Genomic DNA, 26,734 nt, shown 5'->3' with positions numbered 1-26,734 from the left:
TGGCAGGTGGCAATGGCAGGGTGGGGAGGTGTGGAGGTGTGGAGTGGTGGGTTTCAACTGGTGCTCCATGTTCACTCTACAAGAGGCACTGCAGTTCGTGTGTAGAAGGGAAGAAATCAGAGGTAAGTATGAGGAAACTCTGGGTCTCTGCTGCCTTCCTGTGTGGATAGGGGCAGTCTTGGTTCCAGTATGGGCACATTGACCTAAGCAAATTAAATAAAAGAAAGGGAGAAAAAACATGGGAATAATGGAAATGGTATTGTGATGCTTCTACTCAGTGAACAGTACCCTAGAGTGCACCTTGAATGGGAGAACTGGATCTTCCTTTGAATCCAACTCAGTTTCCATGTGTTTTTAGTTGGGACCATCTTGTCACATAGGCAATATTTTGGTGTTTTGAGATACTGATTTTGTTTTATTCAGCATAACCCCAATATGCAAACCAACCTTTGCAAGTTAGTGCTGAACTCATTTCTGAGGGTTTTTTGTTTGTTTGTTTGTTTTGTTTTGTTTTTAAATTTTTTACTGTGGAATAATTGTATACTTACCAAAAAGTTCCAAAATAGTATAAAGGGTCCTCTATGGCCTTCATCCAACTTCCTCTCATGTTAGCACTGTACATAACCACAGTACAATTATTGACACTGTTTTAGTCAGTTTTTTCACTGCTGTGACCAAATGATCTGACCAGAACAATTGTAGAGGAGGATAAGTTTATTTGAGGGCTCACGGTTTCAGAGGTCTTAGTCCATAGAAGGCTGATTCTGTTCCTTGGGGCTTGAGGTGAGGCTAAACATCATGGTGGAAGAGAGTGGCAGAGGGAAGCAGCTCACATCATGATCAAAAAGGGGAGAGAGAGAGAGAATATCCACTCTTCAGATACAAAATATATACCCCAAAGTCACACCCACAATCCCCTCCCACCCCCCCCCCTTCAGCCACACCCTACCACTCCAGTTACCACTCAGTTAATCTCTATCAGGGGATTAATTCATTGATTAGGTTAAGATTCTTACAACCCAATCATTTCTCCTTTGAACCTTCTTGCATTGTCTCACACATGAGCTTTTGGGGGACACCTCAAACCATAACAGACACTAAGGAATCAACACTGATAAAATGCTATTTGCTAATCTATGGACCTTACTTGAATTTTACCCACAGAGTTGTCCCACTGAGAAAGAGAAAAGCATCTACAACAGTTGGAACTGGCATGGCATTGTCAGTTAGGACTTTCCCTCAGTGTTGCTCACAGCTGGCCTGGCCCTCAAAGCTCAGCCTTCATGTTTTCCTTGAACATAAACAATTTCTCAGAATGCCAGCATCGAACAAGGCTACTCTGTAACAAAGAAGGATCAAGACAAAACAAAGACACTGATGTCTGAACACAAACAAAAACATGAACATCATTCAAATAAAAATGACCAAACACTCCAAATACGGGGTGTTTGCTGCCTTGCAAATTGTAGATTTAGCCATGTCACATTTGTTCTGACCTATCTTTGAGATTTCTTGAGTTATGCAATCATAAAATTATCCCCACATCCTGACAGCATCCAATTCAGAAGACTAGAAGTGAGCAGAAACATAAAAGTTTTCTTTATCCCCTTATTTCCTATATGAGAGGCAACATCCTGTAAATACCCTTTTGCGCTTTGCTTCTTTCCCATTTAGCACTGCATCCTATGGATAACTCCATATCAGTTCATAGAGTGCTTCCTCATTAATTTGTTCAGCTGCATCACACTCCATGGTGTGCATGGACTAGTTCATTCAAATCTCTATCCTATGTACAGAGATTTAGGTTGCTTCCAATATTTTGCAATTACAATGAATAACTTTGCATATTCATTGCAAATGATTTGCTTATTCATTACTCAATTGCAGTGAACACCATTGCTGCAATGAATAACTTGGATGCGCTGACTTTTGCCAGAGGGACTAGTGCAGGATCCAAAGTTGGACATGTCTGCTTCCACAGCCTATGCTCCCTCTCTGATGCCACACTGGCCCTAGGGTCAATGTCTAGGCTTATGGTCACTCTGGTCACTCAAGTAGGTCAGGAGTGCTCCAGTCTCCTTGTCTGCCACTCTGAAGAGCTCTAATGGTATGTGTGTGTGTTGGGGGCTTCCACAGGTTGCCTAGTCCACCTTTGCTGGCCAGTTTCTCTGAGCTTCCTTCCTAGAGGGCCATTATGTCTGCAAATACAGGGGCCACTGCCTGTGTGTTGACCCTTCTGCATGGCCTAAAAATAGTCTTAATATCATGAAGAGCTGCAGACTGATCAGTAAGTTTCCTTATATACATGCAAGCTCATATGTGCCAATATATGTGGCTCAAAGTGGAGAGAATAGCCACATCACCATGAGCCGGAAGTGAGGCCAGAGCTTTCAATAGGCCAAGATGTGTTCCTCATTTCTCTTCATGTAGTGAGCATGGATAGACTTCTTCAGCTCCCAACATTACCTGGTTAAGGAGGATTCTCTCCTGAGCCTGGTGGAGGGCCAGGCTGGGGAGGTATGTAAATGGCTACCCACCTGCCATTCACGATTAATGTGGGAAGTGATTGGGGCTTGAGGTGAGGCTAAACATCATGGTGGAAGAGAGTGGCAGAGGGAAGCAGCTCACATCGTGATGATCAGAAAGGAGAGAGAGAGAGAGAGAGAGAGAGAGAGAGAGAGAGAGAGAGAGAGAGAGAGAGAGAGAGAATCTCCACTCTTCAGATACAAATACAAAAATGGCTGCAATCAGACTGCCTAGCATCCTGAGGCATCCTGGTGGCTTCTGTGGGTTGGAGTAAAGACTTGGGGCAGGGATCAGGGTCCTTTTCTTTTGCTTCTGTGTTGTGTTGGCTGCACAAGGAATCCCTTCTGCTGGGAGACCCTCGGCTTTTTAGCTACATTTGCCTTCAAATATAGAATGCCCAGGGTCTTGAGAGACATTGTGTCATTTAAACAGGGCAATGTCCCCAGAGTAAATCTTTTTCTCCTCACTCTTTACATGTAGAAAGTAAGGCTCAGAAAGGATCACTAACCTGCCAAAGGTTACATAGTAACCAGTATAGTTATGAGTTGATACCAGGTCTGTATGATTCCAGAGCTCTAGATCATCCCCCAAAGAACACAAATCCAGCAAAATATTTATTTTAATTCTAGAGGAAATGTTCAGGTTCATGGGATTGCTTATAGGCAGATGTCAAATGCTATAGTAGAGGACTGGGAAAGCAGGAGACCTAAAAATTGTCACTTTGAGTAAATCACTGAAACTAGTTTCCTCCTGTGAAAAGGAGGACTTACCCCTGGGGCTGCGGTGAGACCCTCCTGATGGCTGCAGCCAGTAGAGACTGTTCTCATAGGTCTTTGCCATGGTAGTTGTTACATATTTTATACATCACCTGAGGTCCCACGCCTGCTCCCCTGGAGTGTGGAAGTCAGATGAGATCCCAGAAAATGCCAAGAGCACTCAATGCCCAATGTAAGCCTGAAACCTGTGTTTAGAGAGTCTGAGTTTAACTTCATGCTCTATTGTCTTATCTTGCAGTTCTTATTTTTGAATAGAGGACCTTGCATTTTCATTTTGCTCTGGGCCCAACAAATCATGTAACCAGTTCTGTAGGCTAAAAGGCATTGACTGATCTAACCCAGAAAGATACTCTAATTTTGTCTATAAAATTCCAGGGGACTGAGAATACATGATGATACTTTTGTTCTGACTGAAGTCACTTGAGTGTTGACTCACCTGTCTCCTAGCTGTTGGGGGGAAAGCACTGTTCCTGGGGAAGTGGCTCCATCCAGTATGGCCAGTATGGTGTACGAATACCACCACGCCAATAGAGCAGAAGAACAGTTATTGTCCTCGGTAAGAACATTTTCCCAGCATCTGCTTTGTCTAGCCCTGTGTTGCTATGGAGAATATTAAGTGCTCCACATCACCATCATGTTCAGGAAGCTTCTAGTTGGATGAGAGGGTGGGACACAGATCTTTCTGGTATACTCTTGGGATTAGTCCCAAGTGGGACATAGAACTGTGGTCCAGGAGTTGAGATGAGGTTCAGAAAGTGACTCTCAGGGCTGATCTGTTAGGGAAGGCTTTGGGTCAAGGTAGGACCCACATAGGGTCTTCAGTGAACATTGGTTTGTAAGTGGGAGAAGATAGCCCTCAACCCTGAATATGAATGCATCACATACTCCCCCAAATTTTCCTTATGTTTGACACTGAGTGTTCTTGATTTGCATTTGAATCAATGACACTAGGTTGGAATTGAAGAGCGTTGTAGGTTGAGTTCTCTGGAAGCAGACACTAAGATGGATTTGGGGGTTTATGTTGGTTTCCTGTTGGTGCTATAACAAATTACTGCAAGATGGATGGCTCAAAACAATGGAAATTTATTCTCTCACAATTCTGGAGGTCAGAAATCTGAAATCAGTTTCATTGAGCTTAAATCAAGGTGCCAGCAGGACCTCACTTCCTCTGGAGATTCTGGAGGCAAATCCATTCCTTGCCTCTTCTTCTGGTGGCTGCTAGAGTTCCTTGGCTTGTGGTCATATTGCCCCAGCCTTGGGCTCCATCTTCACACTGCCCCTCCTCTTCTGTATCAAAATTCCTTTTGCCTCTCTTTTATAAGGTTACATGGGATGGCATTTAGGATCTAACTGGATAATCTGAGATAATCCCCTCCTTTCAAGATCCTTAAATTAATCACATATTTTCCCATGTAAAGTGACCATCACAGGTTCTTGGGATTAGGAAAAATCAACTAAAAATGGATCGAAACCTCAGAATTAGACCAGAAATTATACAACTCCTAGAAGAAAACATAGGTTCAACACTCCAGCTTTTAGGCACAGGAACAACTTTCTCAATATGACCCCTACAGCTGAAGAAATATAATGTCAAGAGTTAATAAGTGGTACAGCATCAAATTAAAAAAATTCTGCACACCAAAGGAAACAATTAGGAATGTGAAGATAAAACCCACAGAATGGGAAAAAAATCTTTGCTAGCTAAAATGTGTGGACATATTTTTCTGGGGTGCCACCATTCAACCCACTACAGGGTATAAGATGTTTAAGAGGGATGGACATCTGTTAAAAGAATACAGAGGAATCAGGATGGGCAGAGGGAAGTTAGACTGTGACATAGGCTCAGTAGAATCTTGGCCAGCTCAGTGGAGAGTTTTGGAATGAGAATTGCCTATCAGAGTGGCTGCTCAGTGAACCAACATGGCTGTGCTATCACATCTCAGCAAGCCCAGTCACTGGATATGGATTATGCCTTAGGAAGGGTGTAACCTTGAATGAAGTTGCAGGGCAGCTGAGATAGAGCCAAAAAGGGTCAACAGCTAGGCAGACATTTGTTCCTTGAAGTAGGGAGGGGATCTGGACAACTCTGCTCTGTGTTTGCTACAGGGAGGGAGTGACAGAGATGGTCTGCAGTAGCACAGGGTGGGTATGGGACATATCTCCTGAAGGCAATGCCTGAGTGGGGCCTGTGATTTTTAGGCATGTTGACAAGAGCAACACATCTGCTCTGTCCTGAAAGTATATGAGAAAAGGGACTCTGTGACCTCCTGAACCTGTGAAAATTCACTTGTTGGAAAACCATTTCTAGGCCATTCTAAAGCATACATAGCTTCTGTGTAATATCTATCTGTCCTGCCTTCATTAGCTCTTGGCCTGTTCTGCAGATGTGAACACAGCTGCACAAATACAGAGTTTGATTATAATTTGTACTTACAACAATCTCTCAACAGCCCCCTGAGGGTGTTTGAGTGGTTTTGTTCTTTGCTCCCTCCTGGGACTCAGTCAAGCAGGGCACCAAGATCTCTTTCTCCTAATTCAGGAGGGATCTGAGTCTGTATTGTCTGAGACTCAGCAGCTCCAAGGGTTACACGATGGTTTCAAAGGGAAATTCCTCGGAGTGTCAAGAGACTGGTCTGAAGGAAAGGTCTGGAGGTCTGTGCAGGTGGGCAGATATGTGATAGAGGGGTTAGAGGAAGGTTTCCTTCACCCCCCATGAAAGGGTCTATTTCTGTATTCTCTGGGGACCCCACTAAAACTCACCCATCATACGGAAGCATTTTGCAATGGAAAAATTCCTGCAACTAGAGAGGTGGGTGGATGTTGGAGGGTCTCTGTGGCCACCCTTATTTGTCAGTGGAATTCTGAAGTGTCTGGAGGCTGTGACCCTTTTCCTGGACTCTGGACAGGATAATGGCTAGGAGGGCACAGTGCACTCAGGTCAGCAGGGAGAAGGGACTGTGGCTGCACAGGTGGGAAGGGTGGTCAGACTTGACCCTCCAGAACAAGCTGGAAGGCAGTCGTTTCAGATTCTCAGGCGACTGAAGCCCACTCTTCCACAAGCTTGGCCTGTCATCCTCACTATCATGGTTGCCATGTGGCTGTGTCTGGAGCAGTCAGATGGCAAACCCAAAGGGCGACATAGCACATGACAAAATAAGACTTTTGGGGCCCATCTTTAAATGTAAGTGAAAGAACTAGATTTGAATAGCACAGGGTGAGAGTCAGAGGTTGATGGGGAATGCAAGAAGGCATGGGTTGGTAGCAGGGATTCTGGAACTTTCCCAGCAAATCACTCTTCCTCCCTGGGCCTCAGTTTCTCCATCTGCATAGTGAGTCATGTTAAGCCAAGTCTTCTGACCTTAAAGATGCTAATTCAGAGGTAGAAAAGAGGAGGTAGACTGAAAGGTCCCTGGCAGGGAGCTGGGAGAAGGCCTAGAAGAACCCTACTACTTTTGCATACATGGAGGTCCACATCTCATGTGTCTAAATGCTCAATTTAAAAGGTATAATAAAGTGAACTAACCATTGAGTAAACTGTGTTCCATTGGCTGACTTAGAAAAAAAATAATTTTATAATGGCTTGTGAGGCCAAGTTTGAATGAAAATTCTGACTCCTTAGAGTTGTGCTCTGGAGCACATAGTGTGGAGACAGCTCACTCTGGTTCCCAGTTGTGGCTACGTTGAAAATGTTCTAGAAAGCAGTAGCCACTTGGTACCCCAGCTGCTGTGCTGTGAAGTCCATTTTTGTGGTTGGACTGAGGTTACACATTCATAGCCTGCTTCTGCCAGTGACTGAGTACAGCAGAGGTACTAAGGAGGGGTCCATTCGTGGGAGCCACGGGATTTGTCTAGTGACTGACTTGGTCCCAAGGATGCCCTGACAACCTTTCTTCAATTGCCTCCTCTCCATTTCTGGGGGTCATACTGCAGCATGACTTGACAGTCCCCTCAGTTCTTTGCTTCCTCCTCTTGCCTTTCCCACAGGTACTTTCCCTAAGAAAATTCTCACCCATAGAATCCTGTCCTGATACCTACTTGGAGGAATGGGACTAACACATTGGCCCTGGCTGTCCCCTTCTCTTCTTAGTCTTGGCTCCTCCCCACACCATGTGGTACCTCCTATGTAGGAGTAGGGAGTTGCAGGCACCCAAAGTATGACTCAGGAGCAGGCAATGGTGGGCATGTCCCCTTGGCCCGCAGTCACCTCCCCCACAGTGGTGTGGGAAGCACAGTAGGAGGAAAAGGGAGCAGGAAGTCGGTTCCCTTGTACGAATCTAAAATTCTGGTAGTCCAGAGCCTCACCTTCATCATGCCTTCCCTCCACGCCAGCCTGACCTGCATAGCTCTTTTTCACTCAGTCCACCTGTGTGTGTTTCTGGAACATGCTTTGTCATCACCTGGGCTGGGGGTAGTGAGCATGTCCCAGACCTCTCACATTTCTTCTTTCACCCTTATCAAACTCTGGTGGGGAACAGAGGAAACTGAGGTTCAAAGACATGGAGTAAGTGTCCAAACCCAGGTTTTCTAATACCCATCCTGAGCTCTGCCATGACATCCCAGCCAGGAGCGGCAATCACATTTTTCACAACTGCCCTCCTGAGTTGAGTGTTCTTTAGCTCCTGGGAAATGAACATGCATTTTTACTAATGTTTAACAGAGAGATGCTTTGTTTGACCTGGCAGCCAAGTGTGTTGTCCCCTCTAGTCAGCTAGAATCCAGCTCCTCAGAACTTATCATTGTACTTGCAGTCTGGGTAGCGGTAGGCAAATCTGGGATCACAGGTTCTCAGGAGCCTCAAGATGTCCTTCAGCCGGGTGGCAGCCCCAAGGACTTCTGGATCGGGGCTGGCACCCTTGCCACACTGAGCAAGAGCAATGTCTATCTCCTCTTGCACAGGGGAGGGGAACTTCCCCTGGAGAAGTCGAGGCAGCAACTGCTGACAGACCAGCACAAGGCTCTGCTTCTCAGGAACCATATTGCAGGAGGGCAGCTGGGCTTGGCAGCCAGAAACCAGACAGCTAAAAATGTCTTTATCTTCTCCTGCTCTGGTGGCTGCTTGGCTGCCTAGAAAAGAAGAGGAGAAGATCACACATTCTACAACCTGTTCTTTTTGGGGGAGGGCACCACTAATTAGAATTTCTGGGTGAAGTGGTTTAGTCTCCTAGCATTTTCCTGTCACCAAGAGATTTATGGTTCAGGGACACAATGGCCCCTTCTGAAAACAACATGGGAGGAACTCTCTGTGCTAAAACAGGCTGAGACCTGAACATGGAAAACCCACTTATCCCACCAGAAATTGGTATAGGTTCTGTTTTTGGTAGGAATAAGGGGTCACATCCATATTGGTATTCTCCCATCACTACTGAACTAGGGAACTCAAGAAATTATTAGGACTGCTTTCATTTGCCCTTTTAAAATACGAAGTCAGAATAAAAAACAGGTAATCCAGAATATGCATTCAATGGTTGTAATGGGGCAGATAATAGTCCAGTGATTTACATATCCTGAATATTCTAGAATCATTCTTGTTTCTTCTAATTTGATTTTTCCTAATAAAGGGACATCAGAAAATGAGTAAGTGTGGTTTAAATTTTTCTATCTTTTCAGACTTCCTCATACAAACAAAATCATAAGTGGAAAAAGAAAATTCTTTGTCCTATTATTGGATTCAATAAACGTGGCCACCTTGGGAAATTGGGATGTTTAAAGGGCTCTAGAATGCTGGGCGAGCCTTTGTACCTAGTGAAAAACATGAGTCACTCATACATCTCACTCAGTTCTATGCTTTTTAATTTGAAAACTTTATAAAAAGCAGATGTGCCAATATGGATTGCAAAACACATCAGTGAACCAGCCAGATATTTAAGTTTCAGATAAAGGTTAAAAGCATCTGCTAAGAAAGCCTCTGAGGGGAAGATGGGCCCTGGAAGTCTATGTGTGAGGAGGGCCAAGGCAGGTTCCTCGGCCTCATAGACCCAACTGTACAATAGCACTGCCTTGGAAGGGTGTAGTTGGGGTTGAGCCACTGTGGACAACGCCCCTCGTGGACAAGGTCAAATGCATTTCCACTTTGGAGCTGGAGCTAGAGCCAAAATCCAAATGGGAGTAAGGGACATTTTATATAACATCTAATATCCCCCAAACTTGACTTGCTCTCACTGTGACACATGGAGACTGGAAAGGCCCAATAGTGTGACCCCAGGTCACCCCTCCTTAGCTTCTGTCACCCTGACTTCCCCCTTGACAGCTGCTCAGTCAGGCCCATGCTGGGTACCTTCCTGCTTGTCGATGACGCCCAGTGCGCTGGCATCCCGGATGAACAGATGCCCGTTGTTAAAGATGCCAAACATGCCTGCATCAACATGGGTGAAGTAGAAGAAATAGTTCAAATCGTTGCTCCTCAGGGACTCCAGGACACCAAGAAGCTGGTAGGCGAGGTCAGCTGCCTGGTCTGGGGGTGCACCATAGAATTCCTGTAGTGGTCTGGTACTGGTGCTGACAAGGAATCTGCCACAGGAGCCCAGGTACTTGGGCAGCGGCCATCCCTCAGCCCCAGGGAAGATCTGCCAAGCCGGAAGGAATAGGCTTTAGAGAATGAGATAAAAATCTCATGGAGACAGCTCTCTCTCTACCTCTCACTGAGAGAACACAGAAAAATCAGCCTCACACAGGCATCCCTGGTCTCAAAATATACCAGCAAAGTGTTTCTCCATCTTTTTTATACTCTTGGAACATGGCAGTACCCCTGTATCCCACCCCCATCTTTTAAATTCTGTCATTGATGGAAAGATTCGAAAAGGAGGCTGTTCTCATTTCTGTGTAGTGGATTGTATTTTAACTGTTTCTTCCAAGCAGGGTACGAGAATGTTAATGGACCTGCAGAGATTTTTGATGGTATTCAGGATTCAGAGAAATATGTCTAACAGTTGTATTGTTGAAAAAATATGAGTAGGTTTTGAGATTTCACAGATATCACCATTTAGGAAGAGACTATGGAAAAAACAATGGAGGGTCAACTTAAAGTTGATTCAAAGGAACAGTGTAAGCCAGGTGAGAGCATCCCAGCTACTTGGGAGGCTGAGGCAGGTGGATCACTTGAGCCCAGGAGTTTGAGGCCAGCCTGGGCAAGACTGAGATCTCTAAAAAATAAATAAAAATAACAGTGCAGGTCCCTAGTTCTGGGACAGGACAAAAATCACAATGTGACCCTTGGGCAATTCAGGTTTGGAGAAGCCCTGCACTGGCTCTAACTTTCTCTCCAGCCAACCCTGGGAGAATCTGCCTGACTGAGCTACCTACACACTCATAGATGCTTCTCAACTAACTGGACCCTTCCAGATAGCCTAACACTGGCCTAAGGAAGCATAGGACAGCCTGACTCCTCTTAAGAACTCTCAACTTGCACATCTGTGAGATGAAAAGCAGAAGGAAGTCCTGGCTGGTCTTTTCTTGATCATTTATTAAAGCAGCTGTATCTAGAATGGCATTTTTTTAAACTATGGAGGAAATAACAAAAACACTTTTTCCCTTCTTTTCCTTCTTAAAAAACAAAGTTGGGCTGGGGGTATAGCTCAGTGGTACAGTGCTTGCCTAGCATGCATGAGGCCCTGGGCTCAATCCCCAGCACTGAAAAAAAAAAAGTGAAACAAGTAAACAAAAAGCCAAACAATAATAGTCATCCCCAATGTCATAATCTTCTATCACCTTCTGCTTATTTTATTTCATGTTATGAAAAACCCATGCCATTTGCTCTGAGTTTCCTCTGACTGGAGGGGACCTTTATCACTATGTGCTTTTATAGGAGGTCCTGGGCCTACTGTCATTGTCTAAATGTACAGCAACAAACCCATTATTAGGTTCCAGGTCATGCTCTCTGGCAGAGCTCAGGGTTGAGTGGAAAGTCCTAGCCCCTACGGTCCCATCCAGGCCTCCCAGAAGCCAAGCCCAGGTGTAGACAGGGTCTGCTGTTGTCACCAACCAAGGTTAGAACAATGGGATTAAAGAGTGCAGGACAATCAGCAATTCCTCTACTCTGCCTCTAATATTTCAAATGCCAAGGTAACCAGCAAGTTTTAGCAGAAAAGGCATGGCCTCTGACATCAGAGAGTTCTGAGTTTGGGTTGCATTCATGACACCGTGTAAGTGACTAATCAAATCACTTTGTATCTCTGGGCCCCACTTAACTTCATCTAGAAAAGGAGACAATATTCTTGAAAGGTCGTTGTGAGCATTAACTGACATAATGATATCAAACATTCAATACAATATCCAGCACATAGCAGGTACTCAATAAAAGAGAGTCATCATTATGTATTCTGATATATCCCATCATCCCTTTGGCCACTATTTATGAATTATCTTTGCTGTGGTGCTTTTCTCCTCTACCTGTATCTCCTTCCCTTCCTCTTCCTTCTTTTCTCTGCTTTCCCCCCTCCTGTATTCTCTCTCCTCCTTTCCTCCTTCTTTTATTCCTTTTCCTCCTTTTCCTGCTCCTCTCTCCTTCCTTGTTTCCTCTCTGTTCCTTATGTGACTTCCATATCCTGGCTTTTGGGGTCAGGAAGATTGGGCTTCACATGTCTTGTGGATGTTTGTTTATAGGTAAGTGTCTGTGCCTGCCATTGAACTAGAAGTTCATGAAGGCAAGAGCCACCATACCTATCTTTTTGACCAGTGTATCCTCAGGCCCTAATGTATTCTTTTTTTTTTTTTTAAAACAAATGGGATACATATTGTTTCTGTTTGTACATGGAGTAACAGCATACCATTTGCATATTCATAAATTTACATAGAGTAATGATGTTTGATTCATTCCATTATTTTTTCTTCCCCCCCCACCCCTCCCACCTCTCTTTTCCCTCTATACAGTCCCTCCTTCCTCCATTCTTGTCCCACTCCCACCCCCCATTAAGTGTCATCATCCACTTATCAGTGAGATCATTCCTCTTTTGGATTTTTGAGATTGGCTTATCTCACTTAGCATGATATTCTCCAATTTCATCCATTTGCCTGCAAATGCCATAATTTTATTATTCTTTATAGCTGAGTAATATTCTATTGTATATATATACCACAGTTTCTTTATCCACTCATCAATTGAAGGGCATCTAGGTTGGTTCCATCGTCTGGCTATTGTGAATTGAGCCGCTATGAACATTGATGTGGCTGTGTGTATTCTTATTTATTTGAGCATCCCCCTATTTTTTCCAAGCCTAGCTGCAGAGTATATCTCTGAACAAGCCACTCTTAGGCTATCTCCCCACCTTCTGTGCCTGCTCAAATCTTACTGATCTTTGAGGCACAGCTCTAAGTTTCCCTCCTTCACAAAACCCTTCATGGCTGCCTCAAGCAGTAAAGATACCTACTGTCACCCTCCCACTCACAACCAGCCCTGCACTCCCACACCTCTTTCCTCTACAGCAGCTGCAGCACTTTTACACTACAGAAGCCAACCAGTAATTACCAAATGTCACGAAAGGACTAACATAGGCCGGTGGCCCCGGGGCATGCTGTAAAAGGGTTTGAACATTCAACCTAGCATACCTGTAGGAGGATGGGGTGAGCATTGACGGCGAGCGTGTAGAGCAGACGCAGCTTGTCACGGTCGGTAAAGTGGTCCATGAAGATGCTGCCAGCATCAGCCACCTCAGCATAGCGCCGGACCACACGGTCCAGGAGTCTCTGTGAAGGGCAGCGCAGGAGTGGGCTGGGTAGACCCTGTAGGTATGTGGGAGAGATACCAGAAGTTGAATGCTCCTAGGGTCCAGGCAGGTTCTGCTGGTTCAGGAGACCTTGGGGTTGGTGAGCTGGACTGGTAGTGGGGAGACACCCCCAAGAGGTGGGGGATGGTGCTGATCAGGAGGAGGAGAGGGTGGCCCCTGAGGCAGGGGATATGGGATAGAGCACACCTGGGGGAGCTGGTGGAAGAAGACTCTTGGCAGACCTCTTCCATTATTTTGGATGCAATTTGAAATGGTTGTGTATTCTTCATGGTAGAATAAGGACACTTGGTGATGGCTTCCCTATCACTCCTCAGACAACTGTCATCTCTCCCTAGAAGGGTTTGGCCAATGAAACTCAATGAGTTATCCTTCTAAAGGGAGTAATCACACTATAATAATGTTGATCTAGAAACCTAGGTAACCTTCAAAATCTAGGAATGGCTGGGCTTGTGGGATACTCATGTAAGCCCAACTACTTAGGAGGCTTAGGCAGGAAGATCACTTGAGACTAGGAGTTCCAGGCCAGCCTGGGCAACAGAATGAGATCCCATCCAAAATAATACAACACAATAAAATCACTCAGGATAGAATCATAGATACATAGAGGAGAGATGGGGTTACCGACCTCTCAAATCACATCATGGAGCCACCTCTGTCTTCTCAGAAGGTTTGAAGCTCTCTTCCAGACAGCCATGATGCCTTCAAGAAGAATCATGGATGCCAGGTTGCCTCTGGATGGGCACTGACCATCCAAGGGCTGTGTATTGAGTCCATTTAACTGTGATCCCAATGCTGCACCTCAGGGTGACAAGAACAAAGGAGAGCTGGAATCTTATATGTCTTCCTTTTGGACTTTATATGCTGGGACAGGGATGGGGAAAGATATGAAGATTACCCTTTTGATCATTTCGGCTGGCAAAAGATGTGAGAAGTCACACTAGTGAATAGTCCAGGTTAGCATGGTAGAAGGACTGGAGAAGTTGTTAGAATTCTCTACTACTGCCTATCTTGCTATCTCTTTGAGACTTGAACACAGATTCAGTTTACAAGTTTCACAGAATACGCACACAGAAAGCTTGGCATGGTGAGAGGTACATGCTCTGCACTCAATATATGGCACAAATCACTGTCACCATCATGATCATCAGTATGAACACCATCACTGCCATGGCACTCTCCATGCCCTTCTAGTTGAAGCTCCCCTCCATAGTCACCTGCTTAGGGAAACAGGGTGAGGTCATTTTTGATGAATAGGGAGTACTTGGTGTGAAAGACTCTACCTAATGGTTTATGGGTGAAGAGTTAAGTCAATTATTCTGACTCCCTTTTGGAATTTAGATTTGAGATCCATCTGGGAAAGGATAGAGATATGGAAAGAAGTAGAGATTCCATGAGCCAGGGTGATTTTGGTCCACGAGAGAGAGGCTGAAGCAACAGATGCTTGGTTGCTGGATGCCAGAGCTCAGGTCCTGGAAGCTTCTGTGCCAAGTTTGAGCCAGTGATGGTGCTATAGTTTGGATGTCTCCTCAAAAGTTCTTGGTTAAAAACTTAATCCCCAAATTCATTTGGAGGTGGACTTTTGGAAGGTAATTAGGATTTGATAAGGTCACGAGAGTGGGCACCCACGATGGCATTAGTGGCTTTATTCTTAAAAAGAGGAAGAGAGACCTGATCTAGCACACTTGCTCTGCCTCATCACATAATGTCTCCCATCTTGTCATGATGTAGCATGGAGGCTCTCACCAGATGCTAGATCACACTCTTGGACTTTCCAGCTTCCAGAACTTTGAACTAAATAAGTCTCCATTCTTTATAAATTGGTCTGTGGTATTCAGGTATAGCAACAGAAAACAGACTAAGATAGATGGTATTATCACAAATCCCTTTTCCAGAGAGTAGGCTCTCCGAGTCTTTGCTTCTTGTCCTCAGAGAAGTCAAGCAGCCACCAGCCCAGAGAATTGTGATTTTATCAAGTCATGGAGGAAGGGCAATGGGTTAGGATCAGAAGTCTTGTACAAACTGAAATTCAACTTCTGCCTCTGTAAAAGGGGAATGATAGTGCTTTTTTTCCTACCTCACAGGAATGGTAAGGAAGATAATGTGTGTAATGTGTGTATGAACCTTCTTTCCCTTCTTTTAAAGCATCCAATATCCTGGGCCTCAGTACAGTCAAATTATGCTCAAGTTCATTTTCCATATTAATCATTTGACTTGGTTGTTTTCAAAAACAAATATTCAAAAAAGAAAGACTCATCACTATTGACATATTTGAATTTTGCTCCTCTGGAAATAAATGTGTGGAAGAAAAAAAATATAAACTGCTCTTAGGAAATCTAAGATCAGAAGGATGGCTTTGCCCTCTAAAATAGGAAGTCAGCTATGTAGGAAAGTCACCTTTGCAGGCTAGATTTGGAAAGCTGAAGGAAATCTCAAACAAATAAAATTTTACTTTGAGTGACCTGAATAGTTCTCAAGCTCTCCTAGTATCCAGAGAGAAGAAGAGAAAGTTCTAGTGCTAATAAAACCACTTTCTGATTACATGCCTGAACACCTTTTGCATGATTTAGTTGTTGAATATGCTTGTGAGACAGAACCGAGGTTAATCATGTATCATAGTTAATCATTGTGCTGTAATTAAAACAAAGACAGTCTCAGTTGTTATGGATAATTAAGCCAAAAGTTACTGAACATTTCTTCAAGCTGCATTGTATTCAAAATTGGGAAAACTCCCATTTTGTTTGATATTAAGAGAAACATCTTCTAGTTCTTTTTCCTACTCAAATGAAGATACTTTTTTCTTTTACCAAAGTTCTTTTTCATTATTTTTTCCTCTGAAACTCAGACACAATGTGAGGTGTTTTGGCCTGTTAAATTCCATTCTACAAGTGTCTGCCACCACATGGAGAAACCACATGGATGATTTCAATAGTTTAGACATCCAAAAATGTCCTTGTAACCCTCAGTCAAGTTGTTTTATAAGCAGAGCTCACTTTTTTAGCCCATCATTTCAGGTACTAGAGGAGGGAGGGAAAGCTGTAAAGTAGATAATTCCTAAATCATTTCAATTTTGCTTTGAAGTCTGTAAGATCTGGCGGGTTTATGATAGTTCCCTCCTCTCTTGGGAAGTTTCTCAGTGCTACCATTCACCTAGGTTGATCAATTCAGGTTCCCTGAAACTCAGGTATTCAATCAACAGTGGAAAGTCTTTCAACAAAGAAAGGGTAGAAACAGAGAAGAGAAAATGAGCCAGGAGTGAGTGTAGAATTTGGAATTTGCCTTGGATCATGTCAGAGTGCATAGTATACTCAAGAGGGTTGAACAGATGTCAAAACCACATTCAATTAAAAACTAAACACCTCTGGTGGGGCGAGAGATATGGAAAGTTTCCCTTGCACTGGAAGTTCTATCTCTCACAGAGTTCATTTCTACGTAAGATAGATTCTCTAACTTTGGGTGACATCCTTTCCTTGGGAAGAGCTCCTATTTGTTTAGATTCTGGGTACTCTGCTGAGGTTCTGAGTTTGCCCTGATGGAATGGTCTTTCAGGAGCAGATGGGTTGAGAGAAGTTCTTTTTCAATACCTGGGGAGTGTTCCCAGGAGAGGAGTCATGAAGAGCCACCCTGAATGTGTGGAGTTCCACATGTGGCTTTATCTGGTCTCCTGTTTCTATGCGTGCATTCTTGAATAGCTCTGTGTTTCACCTCTCCAAGATGACTGCCTGCTTACCTTCATTCTACCTTGTATTGTGTTGGCCTGAATGGGTGGACAGACTTCACCCCAAATTTCAAAAGCAAAAAATTGGTTTTCACTGCCCCTTCAGGAGGCAGTATGATGTAGTTACAAGCACATTCTTTATAATTGAGCTGCCTGAGTTCAAATCTGAGCCCTGTCACTTGACAACTGAATGAACTGGGGTAGGTTTAATTTATCTATGCCTCAGTTTCCTCAGGTAAAACTGAGGGATAAGAATTAAGGGGACCATATGACTTAACTTCTGAACCAGGATATTTTTGAAAGGGAAAGAAGTGATTTTTAATAATGAAATCAGCACAGCAGGCCTACCCTGGGATCATCTTAGGCAAACCTGAACATATGGTCACCTTAATGATTATGGTCCATACTCACGAGAGTGTTGAGAGGGTCAAATGTGTGAAAAGATGACTTTTGATATGATGATAATAAAACAATAGCTAATATTGGTGCATGCTTGCTCTGAGCATGGGACTCTGTGCCTGGCATGTGTTTCCATGTTAATTTTCACTTTCATGGTGGGAGGCACTGTGACAACCCACAATGAGGATTCTGCATGCCAGGGAGTTGAGGAACACATTCAGGGTTGAGTATATAGTGGTGGAACTAGGAGCCAAACTCAGACCTGCCTGAGTCCCAGACCAGGCATTACTACCTCCTTATTTTGAACCTGCAGCATCTTTTTTGGGCCTTCTTTCTCCAGGTCTGACAGGTAATCCATGCCTCAAGTGCAGGAATTAGATCCCATGTACCCTCATATCTCCAGGAACCCTGAGCATTATCTGGCATATGGCAGATGCCATGTCTCTTGGACCAGTCCTCCCCACTCTGCTTTCCCCATCAGCCTGTGTGGGTGTGGTCTCATCCTTCTTTTGCCACCAAACCTTCCTGACCCCTCTCTGGATCTTTGTCCACTTTTAAGTGCATGTGTGAAAAGATCCACTGTCCTCAAGACACTTTTCTTTAGAAATACAAATTCTCAGACCCTGTCCCAGACCTGCTGAATGAGAACTTCTGAGGCTGGGGTCCAGTAATATATGTGTTAAGAAGCTTTCGAGGGGATTCTGATGCATGCTCAAGTTTGAGAACCACTGTTCTATAGAACAAAGTTTGGTTCCCCACTCAACCCTAGTCCTGCCATTACAACTTTTACCCACTTTTCTCTGACACTATAATGGAGGGTCATGACATTCACTACTTCCCACAATCATACCATATTCTCATTTCCACATCTTCACCCTGCCTGTGGAAAATCTGCCACCGACACTTTTCCAATCCCATCCTCCTCTTCAGGTTCAGGTCATAGCTCCTCCAAGCACCTTTCCTGGCCCACGCATCCCTGATTTTCTTCCCTTTCCTACAGTCTGTGCTGTACAGGCTTCATGCTGTATGTTCATCAGATCTCTCCTTAGGTGTTCAGTGATTTGGGGACAGAAACTTCCAATAATCACACTTTAACCTCCACAGCTACTAGTAGGCAGTGGACATATAAGAGGTGCTTAAGAAGCAAATTCTTGTCCCCAAACGGATTGATGTTCTGCAGTGCACTTAACTGGGGTGTCTGTCCCAACTCCCAGTTCCTGAGAGGCTGAGTCAGACAGCTGGTGTTTGGTCCAGGAACCTGTAACTTCAGGTAGAAGAGCAGGGAGCATGACTAACACAGAGAGATCCAGTCTTCCCAGGGGTTATGGAGCAGACTTCCAGATGGGGACAGAGCTAGGAAGGAATGTGGCTCTGAGGAGGTGCCTTGCAATTTCCTAGTTCCAAGGAGGTCTGGATGGATGCACTTCCAGCACTATAACCCCCTTTTTTCCTTTAATTGGTCTGAGAAGGTTTCTGATCCTTTTAACTACTGAGCCCTGATTACTAGAAAATGGTTGCTTATGGAGACATGACTTGTCACAGTTAAGTAGGTGACTCCTCAGTGTTATGCATGGTGTCTATGTAGCAGTAACCCTAGTCAGGGCTATTTTCCCTTGCCTTTCTGTACCCCTGCCATCAAATCCTTCACATCCAGAGGCTGACATGGTGGTGATCGTGGTCATTGCTTCCATGGAATAGCCAACATCTTGGATGACTCTGCTGGTGGAAGTGGTAGCTGGCTTTCCTCTCCTATTACAGGCTTTCTTTCTTTCCTCCCACCTCCAACTTTAACCTATGTCTTCTTCTATTCCAGGGCCCCTCTGGCTTTGCCCCTGAAGCATTTGTAGGATGTTCAAAGACTTTCACCCTGGAAGATGAAATAATCGTTGTGGCAGGTAATTCAGCTGACAGGGTAATCAGGGCAGTTGATGCAGAGTAAAACAAATTATTTCATGGCCTGTCATTTTGATTCAGGTATGCTAAAGCTGGTCATAATTTTCCACTGGGCCAGTTCTTTCTATGGGCTGCTGGTTTTCTCTTTTGTTTTTCTAATCAAAATATAGGAAGCCAAGTGCTTCTGACAACTTATCTGTGCATCCAAGTTTGCAAAACCATCCAAAGGAGCTCGGTGACTTCTTCTGTGCAAAGGTCCTGTGGTCCAGCAGGTTCAGAAAGAATTTTGATTGTCAGGAAAACCCTCATGCTGGCCCGGACAGGAGCTTCTAGGCCTCTTCTTCCCCCTGACCCTTTTGTTGGGAGAGCACCACCTGTATTAGTCAGATTTTTATCAGAGAAGCAGAATCACAAGATCTTTTTGTGTGTGTGGTGTTGGAGATTGAACATGCACTACACTGAACTACACCTCCAGCCCCCATCATCATCATCATTATTTTGCAGTGCTGGGGATTAAACCTAGGTTCTCACTCATGCTAAGCATATATTCTACCATTGAGCTGCATTCCCAGTCCAGGATATTTAAAAAAAACTTTTACAGGGTTTTGACTTTATGTCAGCCTTGGGAACTAGTTAAGCAGTCTCTGTAAGGCTGCTCTCCTCCTGATGCAAGAGGCTTGAAGTCCACAGGGCAGGCAGCAGGAAAGGGAAAGTGGAAGCAAAGTAGGGGGAGATCAGGGACAAGACTGAACCCATAAACACAAGCTAGAGTGTATAAGAACTGACTGAAACTCATGTCAGTTCTTATTGCTCCTGACTTGATGGTGCAGTGTCCTGCTGAAGCTGGGCTCATTCAGTATGGAGCTAACCCTGGCCCAGGAGTCAAAAAGTTAAAGGAGGAGCCAGGGAGAGACAGAGTAGCCTAACACGACACTAGATTGATTTCCAATTTTCCTCACGTCATCTCACACTAACTTCACACTTTTATTTGACCAGATAATTTGATTTTTAAGTCAGATAAATACAATAGACTGAGAATATATGGACTTCAGTGAGGTTTTCAACAGTGATTCTCATAATCATACCATAAAGGAGACTGGGGAAGCAAGACTTTGCTAGAAAATTAAGGTATTTGAAAATTGATGAACTGAGTTTACTTAACAATTAATGGATTAATAAGGCTTTTTCTTTGGTCTTGTTCCATTTAATATTTTTATTAACAACAAAAGGCATAGGTAAAATTTGTGTTCATTGAAATTGAAGATGATATGTACTTGGGTTATAGAGGCTATGAAAAGTAGCATCAAGCTAATAGGCTCAAGTAATAGATTTAATCTAAGGCCATATTTAATGGGATAAATAAAATGTTCTGTTCTCATAAACTAAAATCTAGCCACACATGGGTTTTAATTGACATAGTGTTTAATACGCTTGAATATGAGGGGAATGACCATATAGGAAATAAAATTTGGGTTGATTAGACTGGGGAAGCCAGGATTTAGGAGGCAAAGGTATGGGAGGCAGAAATGTCATATGTAATTTGTGCAACTTCAAGGGGTAGAAATAATTTCCATGAATGAAAGTTATAAGAAAGCAGATTTGAAGCCAGAAGTGATGGTGCACACCAAAAATCCCAACTACTCTGGAGGCTGAAACAGGAGGATTGTGAGTTTGAGATCTGCCTGGGCAACATAGAGTCCCATCTCTAAATAAATAAATAAATAAAACAGATAAAAATAAAAAAGAAGACAGATTGGAGATGAATTTTCTAAGGATCTCATCTGTCCAAAGAAGGAAAGGCTGTTTCTGAAGGTAGTGAGTTTCTGGTCACTGTGTGGTCATATAGATGATTCTTTATTTTACAGAAAAGATACAAATAGTTTGAAGGTTTGAACTGGTGAGAGTTCAAGTTTATTTCAGAAATCTATGAAGTGTATGGTTCAGTGAGTAGAAAATGTTTTTATTAGTGCATCATAGTTATACATTATAGTAGGGTAGAAATCTGTTTTGATCTTTAACAAATTGATATATTACTCTATGTTCTGTTCACATATATAAACCAGGAATAAATATTCTCATTAATCCACAGAAAAGGTTTACAAATCATGCCTTCCATAGAACTCCTGATAATTCTTAGAGGGAAAAGCCAACACAATTGGAAAAATTATGACTCCTATAAGTGACCCTGAGTTAGGACCAAATTAACATAAATTTTTATGTATTTTTTATTATTCTTCCACATTAATGACCAAACTTGTATTGACTGCTGCCTAACACAACACTAGATTGATTTCCAATTTTCCTCTAAGCAATGCTTTGGCAAAGGCTGAATCATAAATTGGGAGAATATAGAGTTTTCTTCATTTTTATTTTCTTCATATTGTTACAACTTATTTGCTCTGTGATTCAAGATAATGTTTTAAAATTTCTGGTTTGGTAAGTTTTTTCTTTGTTATCGTTAATATCTAATGTGATTGCCTTTTGATTACAGACTGTTCTTTACAGTTTCTACTTTAAAAAATAATTGAGGGGTTTTAGAACTTATAAATTATTTTATCATTAATTCTTCCCAGTGAATTTATAGATATATTTTATATAATTATATAGTTTAATTTTTCTTTACTTCATATTATGTGACATACATAGAAGCATAGCCAGTTTCAGAGATCTCTGAGCCAAGTCCCATTTACAGCAAAAATATTTCATCTAGAAGACTAGTCCAGTAGTCTTCCTTTATCTGCAAGGGATACATTCTAAGATGTTCCTTGGATGCCTGAAACCATAAATACTACCAAATTTTATACATATGTGTATATGTGTATATATATACATATATATAATGTTTTATATATGTATATATATGTTTTATATATGTATATATATACATATATATATATATATATATATATATATAATGCTTTTTCCTTTTCTTTTCTCTTTTGGTACTAGGGATTGAACCCAGGAGCATTCTATCTCTGAGCTACACCCCAAGTCCTTTTTTTAAAAAAATTTATATTGAGACAGGGTCTCCCTAAGTTGCTGAGTCTGGCCTCTAACTTGGGATCTGCCTACCTCAGCCTCCTGAGTTACAGGGAACTCATGCATTTGCCACTGTGCCCAGCTTTATTTTTTTCCTTATACATACTTAACTATGATATAAACTTTGATTTATAAATTAGGCACAATAAGAGATTAACAATAATAAAATAATAATAAATAGAACAATTATAACAGCTTAGTATAATGGAAATTATTTAAAACTTATGAATTGTCACTGGGTGCAGTGGCACACCCCTATAATCCCAGCTGCATGGGAGGCTGAGGCAGGAGGATCATGAGTTCGAACACAGCCTCAGCAACTTAGTGAGGCCCTAAGCAACTCAGTAAGACCCTGTCTGTAAATAAAACACAAAAAAGGGCTGGGGATGTGGCTCAGTGGTTGACCATCCCTGGGTTCAATCCCTGGTACCACAAAACAACAACAACAACAACAACAACAAAACTTATGAATTGTTTATTTCTGGAATTTTGCACTTAATATTTTTAGACCATGATTGACTGTGATAGATGAAACTGCAAATAAGGGGAGACTGCTATTCATTAGAATAGGAATAGTTAGATGTCAAAGGAAGAATTTCATCGTTAGAACCTTGAATTTTTTAAAAAGGGGCCTTGTTGACTAACATCTAAGTTCAGGGAAAGCTGAGACTCTGTAAAGTTGAAGCCTGCCTTGAATGGTCTGTCTTGGTGATTGTTCAGCCTTTGGTTATGTTTTTGCTGGGAGATTGCCTTTATTCTGCATTTAAGCATCATCTGGAAGGGGCCCCCTGGTGACCCGTCTCATATCTACATTTCCTCTATTATTCTCTTGTTTTTTTCCTTTCTCTACTTTTTTTGTGTCAAGACTGGGAAAGCTTTTTACTGTCTCCTTTTCATTCATGAGATCTATCAAGAATGATTTAGAAGTCATTTTAGTGGACAGAGTGGGTGATCTATTAGTCCCTTTTCTATGAGTCTATGACAATGGAGGCCTGAGAATGAATATGTTAAGTTACACATAATCCCTTTGCCACAAATGAGAGGTGATAAGTCTCAATGGTTTTAACCCTAAACACATTCCACTCAAAATCTTAGTTGTTTTGACTGTCAGCAATTCCACGATTGGAAGGAATAAGTAGGCTGTGGGGATACTTGCAACCATCCCACAATAGGTCTCTACTTCTATCTTGAAATTTCTATGGACAGCAAACACAGCATAGTGGCTACTTCCCAAGGGTCACTGGGAGTGAGGTCTAATGATTTCATAGGCATCATGCACCTCTGATGGGGCTCCCATCCTGAAGGTCATTGTCTAGATGACATACTGGGAATATTGCCCCACATGGTATTGGAGATGCACTTTTGGTCTTTTAAATTTCCTTTGCCCCTAGTAGTCATTTCATCTTTGCTTCAATGTTAGATGGGTGTGAAAACTGCCACCAGTGAGCTGTTTTTCTTTTTCAGCATCATCATAGTCATGCTAGTTTTTAAAAAGGAAATGGAACATTTTTAAAGGGTCCTTGGCTTGGTAGCCTGAGAGGAATTAAAATATTTATTTATTTATTTATATTTATTTAAATACTTAGTCTGAAAAGTAGCTGTGAATCCAATATAAAATTTTCATCTTCATTAAAACACTTTATCACAACCTATTTTGTGCCACAATGAATCTAGTATGGTGTCATCTTGTCACCCTTATGCCCTCCTAGTGCCTAGCATAGGTCTTGTAAAGGCCCCTTAAGTGTTCTTGAGTTAAATTTAAGCAAAAATGAATTTCCTTTGTTTTGTAGTTATATTTTGATTGAATGGCTAAAATGCATTTTAGTTAGTTTGTTTATTGCCCCGATTCTATTTAAAGATATAATGGAGACGCAGGAAATAAAATTGCCAACGGTCGGTCCTTGTTTAAACAAAGCTGCTTGAACGCTCTACACTGCCATCTAGTGGGAGGAAAGGCTCCGCAGCCATCGAGTCCATTCCCGTAGGAGGGAGTAACCGACTCTGTGTTTAACACAAGGTCAAAAGCGGATCGGATCTTACTTGAGGGGATGGAAGGCGGGCACGATGGAGGATATGTGTTTTCCTCTCTTTAGCCATGGACTGCCTAGGGTGGTTACCCCTTTGCGCCTGGCATAATAGCAGAGGAAGCCTTCTTTGTGGTTTTGCAAACAAGCACATCATGAAAAACTCTGAGTGGTTTTCTTGGCTGTGGTTCTATTTGTGAACTAGTAATTTAGGCTGTGGGATATTCCCATCAGAACAATGCAGCTTTTAGAGGAGAAAAGTCATGGTTTTATTAGCATAAGTGCTGCACACGTACAGACACATACCCTGCATTATTTCATCCCCTTCTTGATTCTTGGTCCTGCAGTCCCTGCTGTAGCATACTGTCTGTATGCTGTATGTCTGGCTCAAGACAAAGTGCTCTTAAGACAAAATTGCACTTGGCCCTGCAGGAGGGGAGACCCAGACACCCTGACTCAGCCTCCCATCTACATGAAATGGGCTGGGCCTTTTTTTAAAAATACAAGTTGATTTTATTTATTCATAAAGAGGACTGATAGTAAAGGTTCTAAGGCTCCTGAGCCGGTCAGATGCTTCCTCACTCCGATTTACTTTCATTTCTTTGATTTTTTTCTATTCTCATCTCTGCCTTGCTAATACTCTGAGAAAAGCCGGCTAGTTTCCTGCCCACAACACACACCAATACACACACACACACACACAATTGATGGCTTTGTCTTAGATTCCTGTTGGAAAGTGGCTCTTGAGGAAATCAGGGAAAACTCACTTAAGTCAAGTACCGACAGAATCCCAAGGGTTGTCCTGACGGGTTGGTTGAGCTGGCATTGGGCCATTTGGTATAACTTGAAGGGTGAGGCACATCTCCCTACAATCTATCCTACAATGGTTCTCCAGTTGGCCCCTGAAACTCTCATATAAGTATACAATGATCATGACTTTCAAACCAGGAAGTCATATCTGATGGATTATCAGAAAAGTAGGGCAGAGCTGTTTAGCCAAGCTGGGATGAATGGTCACTCAGAAATTTCATCATATTCCAGCTAAAATAAAAAACAGAAGCTGCTTATTTGGAATACCACGGAGAAGGATTCTGGGGCCACATTTGGGCTTAGTCAGGGAAAAGTGCAGGGGTGTACAGTACCTGCAGTATCCCAGTATCTGCACTTCAGTATCTGCAGGGGCTTGATTCCAGGATGCTCTATGAATACCAAAATCCATAGACACTCAAATCCTTCATCAAAATGATGTAGTGTTTGCACTGAACCTATGGGTTCATCCACCTTTATATTTTGAATCATTTCTAGATTACTTACAATAATCTAAGTGCTATGCAAATACTTGTACTATATTGCTTAGGGAATAATGATAATGAAAATATTTGTATGTGTTTAGGACAGACGTGACTTTTTTCCAAATATTTTTGCTCTGTGGTTGATTGAACTTGCATATATGGAGCTCAGGGATACAGAGGGCCAACAGTATTAGGAAGATTTGAGATGGTCATGGATGGACTGGTAGAAACCCTGCAATATTGGCTCTCAAATGGAGAGAAATTCTATTAGCTATTAACATCTTGGCATGGATTGAATTATTAAGTTAGCTGCCCTTACATAGCTCTAAGAGAATGTAGTTACAGGATAGGCTAGTATGCTAAATGACATATTTTTCTTCTGTTGCTGGGCAAAAATTGATATAATACAAACTTTATCAGTTTAACTATTTTAAAATGTACAATTCAATGACTTTTAGTACATTTACAAGGTTGTGCAACTGTCATTACTATATCCCACAGCTTTTTCATCACCCTCAAAAGGAACCCTGTACCCATTAAGCAGTCATTCTCAACTCTCCCCTCTCTTCAGCTCCCAGTGATCACTAATCTGCCTTTCTTGTCTCCATGGATTTACCTATTCTGGACATTTCCTAGAAATGGAATTATGTGTGGCCTTTTGTACCTGGCTTATTTTACTGAGCATGTTTTCAAGGTTCATCATGTTGCAGCATGAGTCAGTGTCTCTTTCCTTTTACTGACTGGATAATATTCCATTATATGAATAAATTTTACTTATCTATTCATCATTTGATGGACATTTGGGTCATTCCCATCTTTTGGCTATTATGAATAATGTTATTTTGAGTATTCATTTATGAGTTTTTGTTTGATCATTTGCTTTCAATTCTCTTGGGTAGATAGATGAAAGTTCTCCCCATCATACACCTTTGGTGAAGACAGATCCTTTTGGAATGATCTATTGGGTGAATTTTGCTAAGAAGAAAAGAACAAGAGTTTGAGTGTTGCCTGGATAAGGCTGTGGAATCCTAAGAGTAAAGAGTCTTTGGGGAGAAAGGAGGGCAGGAGAAGGAGAAGACGGTGCCAAAGATGGGGACGGGGAGGATCTTGAACTTGGTGGATAGAAGAAAGGAGGTTTTCAGAACTTATAAAATGGCTGCTGATATTTTCCTATTTTTAAATAAGGAAGCGAAAAAATCTGATGGGATGAAAAGATACCTTAGGGGAAGGCCAAAGTAAAGTGAAAATGGTTATAGTTTCGACTGTCTCAACAGGGTGTTATAAATGGATGATTTGGAGGCAGAAAGAAGGAAAACTTAAATGGCAAAATAGATAGAGCAAATTTTAAAGG

General features: G+C 42.4%; 1 protein-coding gene across 1 annotated transcript in view; it reads right to left on the bottom strand.

Moving 5' to 3' along the window:
* Positions 1-4,365: 4,365 nt before the first annotated feature.
* Positions 4,366-26,734, bottom strand: part of DIPK2B (divergent protein kinase domain 2B) — a 34,012-nt gene continuing 11,643 nt past the window's right edge. Inside the window, exons 3-5 of the mRNA XM_079123543.1 lie at positions 12,843-13,016; positions 9,577-9,865; positions 4,366-8,366 (exon numbers count right to left, since the gene is read on the bottom strand). Of these exons, the coding sequence (XP_078979669.1) occupies positions 8,026-8,366; positions 9,577-9,865; positions 12,843-13,016 (804 nt within the window). The 3' untranslated portion in view covers positions 4,366-8,025. The remainder of the gene's footprint in view (positions 8,367-9,576; positions 9,866-12,842; positions 13,017-26,734) is intronic.

Source organism: Sciurus vulgaris (assembly GCF_902686455.1).
Source record: "Sciurus vulgaris genome assembly, chromosome: X".
In the NCBI taxonomy this organism is placed as follows: domain Eukaryota; kingdom Metazoa; phylum Chordata; class Mammalia; order Rodentia; family Sciuridae; genus Sciurus; species Sciurus vulgaris.
The sequence above is the reverse complement of the archived record's forward strand: the minus strand, read 5'-3'. Positions and strand labels throughout refer to the sequence as shown.